This window comes from Syzygium oleosum, unplaced genomic scaffold (assembly GCF_021117445.2).
Source record: "Syzygium oleosum isolate NSW1041296 unplaced genomic scaffold, Sole_v2.1 Sole_v2.22, whole genome shotgun sequence".
Taxonomy (NCBI): Eukaryota; Viridiplantae; Streptophyta; class Magnoliopsida; order Myrtales; family Myrtaceae; genus Syzygium; species Syzygium oleosum.
Window position 1 is genome coordinate 2,499,288 of NW_026607506.1, and position 13,226 is coordinate 2,512,513.

General features: G+C 44.4%; 2 protein-coding genes across 2 annotated transcripts in view; both read right to left on the reverse strand.

The window, feature by feature from the left end:
- Positions 1 to 13,226, reverse strand: part of LOC115669845 (uncharacterized TPR repeat-containing protein At1g05150-like) — a 51,860-nt gene that overhangs the window by 31,724 nt on the left and 6,910 nt on the right. The gene's annotated exons all lie outside the window — the stretch shown is intronic.
- LOC115670031 (lysine-specific histone demethylase 1 homolog 3) lies at positions 65 to 9,139 on the reverse strand. The gene is made up of 8 exons (XM_030591221.2): positions 7,034 to 9,139; positions 6,589 to 6,730; positions 3,743 to 6,130; positions 3,559 to 3,652; positions 2,412 to 2,827; positions 1,067 to 1,780; positions 898 to 972; positions 65 to 641 (listed from the first exon to the last, which is right to left on the reverse strand). Exons 1-8 carry the CDS (start codon positions 8,983 to 8,985, stop codon positions 576 to 578), a joined length of 5,847 nt encoding a protein of 1,948 aa, XP_030447081.2. The 5' UTR covers positions 8,986 to 9,139; the 3' UTR covers positions 65 to 575.

The window sequence follows — 13,226 nt, forward strand, 5'->3', positions numbered from 1 at the left end:
GACGTCCAATGGAACACAGCAGTGTGTAAACACTTCAACATGTTGAAATGGTAAATGGTTCAACTTGCAGATGAAAACATTCAGCGCTTTGCGCACAGAATGCGATTCTTCTATAGGGTCAATTGCTGATAATATCCTACAATGTACAAATGTTATCAAATAAAACAAAAACATCTAACAAATAGTCTCTAATCTAGGTGTATCCCTTGCAAAAAAATGGGTTCCTCATATCCACCTTAGAAGTACAAGCTGGGTAAAGCTAAACCTATCACATCAAGAATTTTCCCAGCAAATCAAAGTCAGTCTAAAATGTCGCATCACAACGGTTTGATGATTGAGGACATTTGCAAGAAGCCACCAATTTCATCAAAGCACCACATGTCCGAGCCAAGATAAGTTGAACAACATTCACCACTCCATGGCAGATCCTCCACGACCTTGAGAATATAGAGCATGCAATCCTTTCAATGCCTCTATCATTGACCACCATCATCAAAGGAAGTCAACCAGTTTGGGTCATTATTCCAGGGAGACAGAGGCATAAAAAATAAAGGACCAGAAAGTCCTACAGCCTATCATGGTCTCACAACTGGTTTAGCCGCCATATGCCTCTCGATCAATTTGTCCACAAAAGCACGGATCTGCATGTTGAATGCATCAAAGGAAAGTTTAGCATCAGCAGAGACTACCACCGAAGCTCAATCTTAAAATAATCAGACATCTCTACATAGTACGATGCAGTGTTTTGTAATGAACTGAAACATGTGTCTGCGTGTAATTTTCCACATAGATACGAATAAAGGACCCTGGAAAGGATTGCAGAGATGCTGGCAACAGCCAATCATACATCAAAAGTAAACTTTTTTGGCATGAAAGTAACACGAAAATAGTCCATACCTTATTCCGACGCTTAAAATCAAGAAACTCTGCAACTGACATTGCTTTCTCTGCATCTGTAGCTTGCTCCATGACCTGTCAACAGAATATAATCGATACATTCCAAATAAAGATAGTTGCTACACACAAAAAAATTCATGAAGATGCTGAGGGAGAGAATGCAAAAGACCTTTGTCGCGGTTTTCTTCATTATAGACTTGTATCCCTCCCTATCAATTTTTCTGGCTTTATAAAGGGGCATGAGCAAAGTCGCAACATAATCTACCACTGCCTGTTTAATTCGATCTGCTCCTCGATGCTGATTCTCATTTGAATCTTTGTTTACAGTAATCTGGGATAGAGAGCTCTCATTAGCAAGCCCATCACGCTTATGGGCCGGTGGCCTAGGGAGAGAATTTGAGTCCTCCTCATCCTTTACATGCATATTTGGTAGGAAGGCATCAGACTCCGCTGCAGCTGCTTGAGATTGCCATCTTTCAATGGCGTGATAATCTTTACCCTCCACACTTCCAGATGCATTTACCCACGCTTGTGTATATATGCTACTATCTACTGCCACACTTTCTCCAGAGTTCTCTCTGAAGTTCAAATTGTTCGCAATATCATTTGAATGGCTCCGCTGCGATAAGTTTTCTACTGACATTCTTGAACTTTCAAGGTTAATAAAAGGAGGGAAATCAACAGACCAATCCCTAACTCTGCAATTCCTAGAGTCTATTTCAGATATGCAATCTTGTCTACCTAAAACACCACCAGGCCACTTCTTCTGAAGTTCAGATTCATCCATCTGAGCATACTGCTCCCTTCGAGCAAATCTGTTAAATGAGGGTATCTTGGGAAGCTGCAACATTGTCCCCCACTTCGCTCCTGAAGATGCATATGCCTGCAGCACCCAATAGACTGGTTATCCAATTTCTTCCAACTAGTGACAGTGATGGTGACACAAGGGAGTGGGACTGTGGCAGCACACAATTGATCGACAAGTATGAAATCCTAGAAACAATGTAATCCAACACCAAACAGCCAGATAATATGACAAACCAAGTTTGGTCGTATCAAATTATCTAGCAAAGAAGAAAAATGAACATGAGTGTACAGTTTAGTGCTTTTCATGATATTGATGGAACGCAACCAACAGGGAAAGTGGTGAAATAACAAAGTTCTGTAAGTGAGCTAACACATAAATGGAAATTGCTTGAGTTGCCAGTATATGAGGTCCGGCAGCTAGTTCAAGTAAAGGCAGAGGAAGGACAAGGTCGCAGAAACTTGTAGCATTCAGAATACACTGATACGCAGCTTCAATAGGCCAACTACCACGGTTCTTTGATATCTATTGAGATCGCTCCGGGGGTACCCCAGTATCTCCTCAACAAACAATTTTGACAAAACAGACAACCTTCCAATAAAGAAAACAGCCAGGCCCGTTAAAATAAATAAAAAGTTATATGGAAGAGCTTCTGTGAGATGCCTGACCCTTATCATCTATTGTGAGTAAAGATCCAAGAAAAACATACCTCGGCAGCTGCCAGTGCCGCAGCACGGGCTGCTTCAGCAACAGCTAAGGCAGCCTTTTCCTCCTCAGACATGACCATCTTTTCATTCCCGACCATAATTCTATCCCGTCTCTCCACTGACCGTCGCGACCTTGACGAATTGCTCTCCGATCTTGAGTCATTAGTGATATCTAACTTGGCTGGTTTGCTCTTCACTTTTTTAGTGTTTGTAATAGAAGGCAAAACGTGCGTGTTTCCTTTAGCATCATAACCACCAAGTTGCGTCCGCACAGGTAGCCTCCCAGCAGATTTACTCTTCAAAGAAGCTTTTTCCTTGCGAAAGACTTCAAGCCATACATTAACCAGTTGACTCGCTATAGCTCGTATATCACGGCTTGTATGCACACAGACTTTCTCCTTCACAGTTTTTCCAATACCTACAACACAACAAGATCAACCGAAACACATTAAAACATCCATAGAGAGAGAGAGAGAGAGAGAGAGAGAGAGACGAGTGACAAGAGTCCTGTGAACCTATAACTGGATATTCTAAAGAAAACTATATATGCATTAGGTGCAGAATTTTCATTAGACATTGCCAGTAGGAAGAAACACCACCTAGAAGCATATGACTGCAAATCTAAAGGCGTTGCAATGCAAGACTAAAATGATAGCCCAAACAGTGAGGATCTCCGGGACGCACAAGGCAGCCTTGCCGAATTTCACATATAGCCACAGAAGATCTGAGTTACTTAAATAGATAGGAAGTCAATATAGCTAGTCTCGCCAATTATGAGACTCCCCTTGGGGGCACATCCCCAAATTTTGCACTGAACTTAGAATTGATGGTTGATGGCAAACGCAATGAGAAATCTGTGTAAGGTTCTAGCATTTTGACAGATATAAAGTCCATTTGTGTTGGAACAAAAGAATGTAGACAAAACTGTCCTTTTCTACAAGCAAAAAAATCCAAAGGCTCCATGCTTCAGACACATATATCCAATCAACATTCCAGTGTAAAACCTTTTGTGTGTAAGTTAACCTATATGTGTAGCATTTCTCCTACCTTCCAAAAAAGACCAACAGACTGAAGAAGTTGTATTGTAGCTAATTTAAGTTTTCTTGAGCTTGCTATGAATATCTTGAAACACAAAAGGGAACTCCATACCTGACAGACGCACTGCAAGAAGATCAGTGGAGACAAGAACCAGAAGGCGAACACAGTGACGCAGGAGTTGGGTCCCATCCTTTCCCATTGAATCCTACCACAGAATGCACGTAAATCATCATCAACAATTCATATCTACACATAATTTCAAGTTGTTCAAAAGAAATTTTGACCATAACGATACCAGTATCCATGAGTTAAGCGTGCTAAGCCCTTCTTTGGTGCCAGCAAACGACTTCAAGGTTTCAACAGGAAGGCGTAGTAGTGCCTTTGCCACATGCAGTCTTCCAGCAGTGGCTTTAGTGTTGAAAAACAACTCCCGCAGCAAAGCTTCCCTGGAAAGGATATAGTCGCCTTCCAAGGAGTTCTTGTAACGGTAATTCGAAATTTCAACTGCCTCAAGCCTCTTGATTATGTCCCTGACTTCATCTCTTTCATTGTCAGATTGCCTTTGTGCAGCTTCCATTGCCTCCGCTTCTGCTCTGTTATCATTTCCAGTACTCAATATGTCCATGATTCGCACAGCCTCCCTAAGTCCACTCATCATTGCACCACCAACAGTGTCAGGATGCTCCTTACAGGTGGCTTCACCAGCAAAAAATAAGCAGTTATCCACAGGTTTACCCAGAATGTCATAATCTTCTCCAGATGCTCCGATCGCAACATAGGAGTAAGCACCATAACTAAAAGGATCCCTACCCCAGTCAGTGACAACAGATGCAACTGGCTCAGGAACCGATGCCTCTCCAAACAGTTTACGTAGAACCATAACAGCGTGACCTACATGGTCGGGTGAGGTCATACATTGACCATCACGTGCAGCCTTCCCAACCAATAGGGCTATAAGAACAGGAGCTCCAACAGTTTTCTTGACATTCCAGAACATGAAGCACTGCCCTCTGCAATCGGTTTCCTCCGCAGTTGCCCCAAAATAATCCACGGTATCATCCCAAAATACTTCCGTGAATTCTAAAACAATTTTATTGAGGACTCCAAAACCAAGATGCTTAATGGCAGACTGTTTCCATTGAGGTAATGGAGGGAGAAACTTAATGGTCTCAGCTTTTAAGCACCCAAGGGGTACTGTCACCAGAACAGCATCCCCTAAAAACTCATGGCCATTTGAAGTGGAAACCTTAACTCTGTAAGCGTCTCCATCGATTGACCCACTCTCGTTGGTACCATAGGAAATGTCCGTTACTATGTGATTTAGATGTATATTGAGGTCTTTCGCAAGAGACTCAATGACAGTACTATAACCCCCTTTTATCATACAGTGAGCTCCCCCAAATCCTCCATATATGTCATCTTGATTCCAATGCGGAAGGGATACCTCCTTCAGCAATGCAGCGCAACCATATTCCAAATGGGCAAAATGCCAATTCATCACCCTTCTTTCAAGGGGACTCAGTATGTCCTCTTTTAAAAAACTATCATCAGGAACTCCACTGTCAGTCCTAGTTTTTAAATTGATAAGTGAAGAGTTCTGCAGTTCACTTTCTCCAATATCCATTCCTACTTGTGCCATTCGGCGCCTCCTAAGTGCATGTTCTAAACCATCCTCGAGTGACATTTGCATAGCACGTTCCCCATTTTGTGCAACGACCAATACCATATCATCTAGAATGCTGTTGTATTCAACTTCCAAGGCTTCATCAAGATCAGCAGGAACCTTCTGACCCGTTACGACGTCATAGAGAGGGCAATCACTGTTTAACACAGTCAATTCAAGGCCTAATTGCGAACAGATCAATGAGGAAGGATCTGGTCTTCTTTCAGTGTCCATATCAGCTTCAACACCGGTAATGATGCTAGCCCCAAGATCAACGGGAACAGAAAGAGATGAATGGTCAGTGTAAACTCGACCACCTAACCGACTCCTAGCCTCAAGCACAGTCACAGAAAAACCCTGGCGGTGCAAATGTCGTGCAGCTGTTAAGCCGGCAGGACCTGCTCCTATAACTATTATCCTCTTTCCAGCATCCATGCTGCCTTTCAAATGCCCTGCCTGAACATTTGAGACACATCTAACAAAATCAGGATACTCTGCTGATTCTGAAGCCATAGCAGGTTCCAAACTGAATTCCGTAGCTTTGGAAGACTGATCAGCAAGTAAAACATCTATATCTGACTTCTTTGGCAAATCTGCATCAGTCAAATCATTTCTGGAGTGACGGTTGTCCAGGCAATCAATTTTTGTATCACAGGGTGACTGCAACATCCTTGAATTAAGGCTCTGGCACTCCAAGATTTCTGATTTGGAACTTCCGTCACTAATCATTACTACACTGTCATTTGCCTCCGTACAAGTTACTGATCTCTTGAACTGATCGAGTGCAGCAGAAATCTTGCCCCCCGTATCAGCAAAAGACACCCCACTGATCTTCTCAAGATTTTTTTCACCCAAAACCTCATCGTTTGGTTCAACACTTGATGTGGCTCTCTGCTTATCTGGAGCAATGGACACCCCACCGATCTTTTCAAAATCTTTTTCACCTATAACCTCATCATTTTGGCCCGCATTTGATGTGGCTCTCTGCTTAGCAGTAGAAACTCCAGTATTGATATAACCCTGGCAAATATACATAATCACATGATAATACTCTTTAACTAAAATACACAGATGATAGAACTCTCCAGCCAAAAAAATGCTCTTTAGTAGAAACAACAGAGTAAATTAGGACAAAGGTTTTTGTATGTAAAGCACAGAGAATTTACGTTAGGATGTGCATGGACCAAATCAGTAAAAATCTTTGTCATGTCTATAGAGTATTGAAGTTCAAGGGCCAAGGGTGAGCGAAATGTTACGATGCTATACTGTGGAGTGACTGCAATGTCTGTCTAAGGAGATGATCCAGCAGAAACTACATGCATATTTACGTGTGGATGAATGGCCATGACATGAAAATCTACTGTAACTTCATTCTGATCATGAAAATGATGCCAACAGAAGAAGCAGGATGAAGAGTTCATGAATGCTAAAAGTTTATTGTTGAGAATGAAACGACTTGACAGTCAATTACAACTTACACTCTGATCGAGAAAAGCATATATTTCTCTAATTAAAGAAGCTCGAGCTGGTTCATTGTCTGAGAGAGATTCTGCGACTCCACAGTCCGCAAGAGACAATATATTGCTAGCATCTTTGCTCCAAAGACTCAAAATCCAATTCCTGTATTATAACAAGCGATAAGTTACATTGAGCCAGTTTAAAGCACGGAAAATAGAAGCCTGCATAATAGTAACGATAGACCAAATGCCCTAGCTTCAGTTTTCCAAGGTGAGGGGAAGCATTCAAACTTTGCACCTAGCAGTGAGTTGGGATGAAAAGTCCCGTTGGATATCATTAAGAACTTTCAATTTGGTTATACGAACAGCAGAATTTGATCAAATAACGTTTGTTGTGGCCAGTAAGACAGCTTTTTTCACAGCACTAGATGCCGATGCAAATGAAGGTTTTGGGAGTAGGATAAACCTGCATTCTAGATATTCTTGAAGGCCGCCTTTTCGTTTCAAGAACTCCTTGAATTTAATCTTCTCGAACGGACCAGCTGCCCGAGCTCTTAGTCCAACTGACACTGCTACAGCACCACCATTTGAAGATAAATCAGGCTTCCCTCTGCTTCTATATGAACGGACAAGACCCCCAACCTGATTGTTTTCAAGAAAACCTTGCCCATTCATTAGAGTCTCCCATTCAGCATCTCCCTCGTAAGCCATGTCTCCATGCCTATGCTTTCTGGCCTTGCGTAGTTCACGCTGCATAGCTGAGAGCTTAGTGTCTTTGCTGCTCGAATCACGATTATCTTCAGGATCATTGTCCTTCTCGTACTGAAAAGTAGAGTCAAGAGATGCCCCGGTAGTTATTCCTTCAGTTGAAATATAGTCCTGACTAGGAGAGGGAGTTCCTTTAAAGGTGTCACGAGGTGATGAGTGAGGCTGAGTATGATCAGACATAGACTGACTAACATCTGAACTGATTTTTGACACAGCAGCTTCTTCAATCTCTATACGGCTCTCTGGTGGCTCTTGAGATATCGACTTCAAAACATATTCATGGTTACATTGTTGAGCGTCTTTCAACGTACTAGGACATAAGACATTTGATACTCCGTCATTGATTGAAAGATCCACAATTTCTTCTCCAAGCCCCGAAATGGAAACGCCCGCTCGGTCTCCACATGATACATCAGTGAATCCTTGAGTGGATTGAACCCGACCCATTTCATGAGTCTCTTCCTTCGTTTCCGTGACAGACAGAGTTTTACACAACCCATTGATATCCACCACCGAAGTGCATGTCTTCCCCATAGAACAGTGCTTTAGCCCATGCTTGATGGTTTCCATTTCCAACACAGCCCTTTCCACGGTAGCTGAACTGATGTCATCGACTTGAGCACTCGTCATACATGCACCGGCCCCCACGCCCAGTTTGCTCGAGCCACAAGCACCAGAGGAAGGTCCACCTTGGGCTGAAAAGAAACTAACAGCTAAGTTATTTCCCTCTTCTATGCAGCTAGAACCATGATTGACAATTTCACTAAAAGTCTCATCTTCTACAATGTGACATTCATCCGAAGCTGAACCAGAATTCAGACAAGTTCTATCCGTGCGCTTCTGGTTCTTGGATAGAAGTTCCTTCGAGAAGTGAGCAGTTTGATATTTTTCAACTTCTGCAGCATGAAAATCTCTCAGAACACCATCAGACTGGTGGTTGAGCCCATAATCTGCAGTATGTCTCCCCTTTTTCTGTTTAAAACCAAGATCACCAGATTGTGCCCCCCTGAAAATTGATGATATTGAGTCTTCCAATGGACCATCGGCTAAATCATCAGGACCTTTTCCTGGAACTGCTTGATGATTTTCTTCTTCTAATGAATCACGCTGAGGTTCCAAATCTTTAGAATCGTCATCATAGATCTTATTTTGGTCCTCGACCATTTTCACGGTTGGATCAAATTTGGTCCTCTTCGCTCTTCCCTTCCTTTCTTTTCCAACCCTCTTAAGAGATCCATCACCGCCAGCCTCTTGAACCTTGTCCACAACCAATTCCATTGAAATTGTGTCTCCAATCCTATCATCCATATTTTCTTTTGTGGAATGTTCCAACAGCTCCACCGCATCTGAAGAAACGCTGCTTACCACCGAACTCCTGCGCTCTCTCTTCGGACCTTTTAACTTCCTCTTAAAGCTCGCCAATGTATCGTCCATCCCCCCCAAATCCTCCACAAGCAGGGGTTTCTCTTCAACAGCCCCATGTTTCTTACCTTCTTCACCGAGATCATCCAACCCCGACTTAACCCTCTTGCTCTTCCGCGACTTCTTCAATTTCAGAAGCGACCCGATGGGTTCATCGTCATCCGAATCGAAACAAATCTCAAACTTCTCCTTCTTCCTAGCACCCGAATTCCTCTCCTCCCTAGTCATCTTCCCCGCCGACCAATCGAAACCCCCAACACCAACCCTATCCCAATTTCAGCGCCCGACCCAACAACAAGCCGCAACCCGCCACGCAAGGCATCACCTTCCACTTCTCGATCACCACGAAACCGCGGCGCATGGCCTGCCAAACAATCCAACCAGCTATCCCCTCCCCACCCCACCCCCACAAGCCGTGACCCCAAAACTCCACAGCTAATCCTCGAACCCCTAACCGCCTCTAGGACACCAGATTACCCCCCGGCCCGCCCCCCCGCGCGAATCAATCAGAATACCCAATGCCCAGCGCGAGCCAGCTCACTGCATTGCTCCCATCCGGTCCAATCCCAATTCCGAATTAACCTAAGAGATTGGGACACGGAGAGCTGCGGGGCGTGCTGCCTACCGCTGCGAAAAGAAAACGCCTTTCCCTAATCAGGCAATCAATCCGACAGAGAAGCGAGGAGATTGAGGAGGAGGACGAGGACGAGGAACACCAACCTGCGCGCGCGTACGAGGAGCGCTCGACGGGGCTCGGATTCGCAGAAGAGGAGGAGGAGGAGGAGCGGAGTGAGAGGTGCGGACTGTCTGTAACATAGCGTTGCGCGCAGGACGACGAAAAAAAAAAAATGGGGTTTTGTTTTTTTTCTCTCTTTCTTTTCGTAAGGTGGGCTTAATATACTGCGCACGTCGATGGGAAAGTGGAGCGAGAAAACTTACGAGAAATTTTTTACGAGAAATGAAAGAAAGTGGGGGGTCAATCTGCGTACGAAATGAGGAGGAAGGAGAGGAACGTACGACGGCGACGGCGACGGCCTTGAAACGACGGACGGGGCACGGCATTTCGTGTTCCCGGGCTTTGTTGGTCTGGGCATGGGAGAGCCCGTGCCGGAGTCCGAGGTCCGAGGTCCGAGGGGCTTCTATATTTTGTTCGGCTCCGACGCGACCCTCGTTGTCCTTCGTTTTTTAGTACTATATTTAAAAATGACATTGTTTGTGGGTAGCGCGGCTTGAATAGGATATGATCGGGTCTGTGCTCCGTGACTGGTCTCGAGCGGATCTAGCTAATTGTCGTTTAGTGCACTTTTCCTATTGTACGGTGAAACGACCGTTACAAGTGAAAACGTACGTGGCTGTTAAGTCAGTTGGAAGTTCGGATTCCACTTTTGACAATACCGGTATCTCGGGATCTCGAAAAGGAAAATGTAACGCTCAAAGTTACGATTCTCTCGCGATTTAGTGATAGATACTGAAATCTATACTGGCTTAGTTAAATACGGTGGATCTTATGTAACAACCCTCAAAATTGATGACCATAGAATTCCAAGGTGAGTCGATTCACGCTCTGGAACCGGGAACTTAGATCGGACAGGATCAGTTCCCAGTCTATGGAACTAGGACTAACTCTGTCCACCTTGGAACCTAGCCTAGTTCTTGAGAACTGGCGATGTTATTATCTTTTTTATGATTTTTGCTATAAAAAAATTTAAAAATATTCTGAGCCGATTCCGCCGATTCAATCCGTTTGATATAATTCCTTCTCAGGATTCGGACGGGTTATTCTCAGTTCCGAAAATTGGAATTGCAAACCAAACTATTTTCTGCTAGAAACAATCAGAATTGGTCGGTCCGATCCAATCTTTATGTTAGATCGGGATTGATGCACACCGCTAATTATCAGAATATCGAGCTTGATTGTCTGGTTGTTGCTTTAGGAGTGAGGGGGTCCATTGACATGCCTTGCTAGCATTTTTTAGGGCTTTCAATTTTCGGTACTATCCGTTGAAAATCTAGAACACTTGTGACGTCCATTTTGTCCTAACGTTGCACCTTTTTATTTTATTTTTTAACAAAATCTTGTTGGTGTCGTTCGTAGGTGCGTCTTCAATGGACAATTGGTCTAAACTTTGTAACTAGTTCGAGCGAATCCTCATCATTATTGTCTTACCTTTTGAATCGATGATGTGATTGGAACACGTATATCTAATAAATGAGCTGGATTTTAGTTTCCGTTTTGGACACGACATCTTATCTCACGAAAATATTCCATATGGGGATATAATTATCTTGCAATTTACTCATAAAAGCCGAAATCTTTACGAACTTAGCTAAATGTGATAGACGATATTGACTGGCGCTCAAAATGTATGACCACGGAATTCGATCTTTATATAGGATTTTCATCTATATTTTTCTTAGCGTGAAGTTGGATTTCTTTTAATTGGCAAACAAGCGAGACAAACGATCAGCATTGACCGTCTTCCCTTGGCATGATCATAGTTATGCATGCTACGACATGTTTGGTTGATGCCATGACTACTCGAGATTACCCTAACCATGAAAAGGTCCGAAGTTTGTCATACCGACATGTCGAAGCTCTAACCACATGAGGTGGCAACACTCGAGAGCGCAAGTAAGTCTTCGCTCGCGACATTGCTCGAACTTCTAATCTCATGCACATGTGATCACTTAGCCTGGTTGCTTACTGGGCCCGGCCCTCCTATTGATGTTGACTCACGTTGACCATTTTGCAGTCACGTCGACGACGATTGATGGGCCAATAGTGAGCCCATTGCTGATGGGCCATTTTGAAGCCCAGTTAATGTCTCTAGCCCAATCATCCGTGGCTCTTGCTTGATCCTATAGCAACTAGTCAACCGCAAGGGACATTTTCATTGGGAAAATTACCAATTCAGTCATCAACTTATTGCATTTGTGCCAATTCAGTCCTAAACCTTTCAATTTGATCAATTCAGTCCTAAATCTTTTGCAAACCAGCCAATTCAATCTTTTGGCCGGCCAGCGCTGACGTGGCCGCCGGCTGGCTGACGTGGCGCCGGCGCGGCGTCCACGTGACAATATTTTAATATTTTTATTATTATTTTCGAATTTTTTTCTTTTTTCTTTTTTTTTTCTTTTCCTTCTCCCCCCTGGCCTGTCCGGCCAGGGGGGAGGCTCGCCGGCGAGGGCCCAGCTCCGGCGAGGCGAGCTGAGCCCTCACCGCCGCTGGGCGAGCCTCGCCCAGCTCCGGCGAGGCGGAGCTCGCCCTGGCTAGGCGAGCTCCGCCTCGCCCAGATCTGGCAAGGCGGAGCTCGCCCAGCCATGGCGAGCTCCGCCTCACCCAGCTCGAGCAAGGGCGGAGCTCACCCGGCCCATGGCGAGCTCCGCCTCGCCGATCCGGGCGAGGGCGGAGCTCGCCCATCCATGGCGAGCCGGGCCCTCGCCGCTCGCCCGCCTTGCCATGGCCGGGCGAGCTCCGCCCGCCCGCCCGGCGGCGAGGGCCCGGCTCGCCTCGCCGGAGCCGGGCCCTGTCGGCGAGCCTCCCTGGCCGGACAGCCGGGGGAGAAGGAAAAGATAAAAAAAATTCGAAAATAATAAAAATATATTAAAATATTGCCACGTGGACGCCGGCCGGCGCCACGTCAACCGGCCGGCGGCCACGTCAGCGCCGGCCGGCCAAAAGGACTGAATTGGCTGGTTTGCAAAAGGTTTAGGACTGAATTGGCCAAATTGAAAGGTTTAGGACTGAATTGGCACAAATGCAATAGGTTGAGGACTGAATTGGTAATTTTTCCCATTTTCATTTATGGACCGAAGCCCACGCGCCTCGAGTACGTAAAACTATAAAAGTAAGGCCCGCGATTCTCGACATGATTGGCTTCACGACATGACACGATATGATGTCAATCGCCTAATTAAACAAATTTGGATTTGGTGTAATGTGAATGGATTCGTGTCATAGACGGGACTTGCTTATGACGTGAAAAAAAAAAAAAATCGCGCCTGACGCTGATTGACTCGCTTGATCTGTTTAGACAAGAATCTACGTGTTGCGTCACGATTACATCTCAAGACTTTTTATCCTTAAAAGTTAATAGAAATAACATTCATGTTAAAAAGAATGTTAAGTAATACAATAACATTTTTAGGGATTCAAAAGTCATAAAACATAGAAATTACTCAATAATACAATTTAGATGTAATATGAAATGACGATCATGTTATTTAGAGAACAGTTGATACGTGCTAGATGTGTTAACACGGGCTTTCGTGTATAAACGTGTTTGGCGTGTTTATCTTGTACACATGTTGACGTATATTTGTAAATAGATTAATGTATCATGTCGCGTTGTGTTAAGTCACCTCATTCATAGGCGTGTCGAGACCGTGCGACATGTTTGTTAAACGTGCCGTGTCAAAGTTAGTCATACACCGCGCTTGAGACTCTCCAATGGGTCATTTTATGAAAG

What these genes read in the sequence shown, in the direction of transcription:
- LOC115670031 (XM_030591221.2), bottom strand. Translation starts at nt 8,985, where the DNA reads ATGACTAGGGAGGAGAGGAATTCGGGTGCTAGGAAGAAGGAGAAGTTT. An exon ending in CAAGAATATCTAGAATGCAG is followed by an intron (nt 6,731 to 7,033) that starts GTTTATCCTACT and finishes GTTATAATACAG; the next exon opens with GAATTGGATTTTGAGTCTTT. An exon ending in TCTTGCAGTGCGTCTGTCAG is followed by an intron (nt 2,828 to 3,558) that starts GTATGGAGTTCC and finishes GTTGTGTTGTAG; the next exon opens with GTATTGGAAAAACTGTGAAG.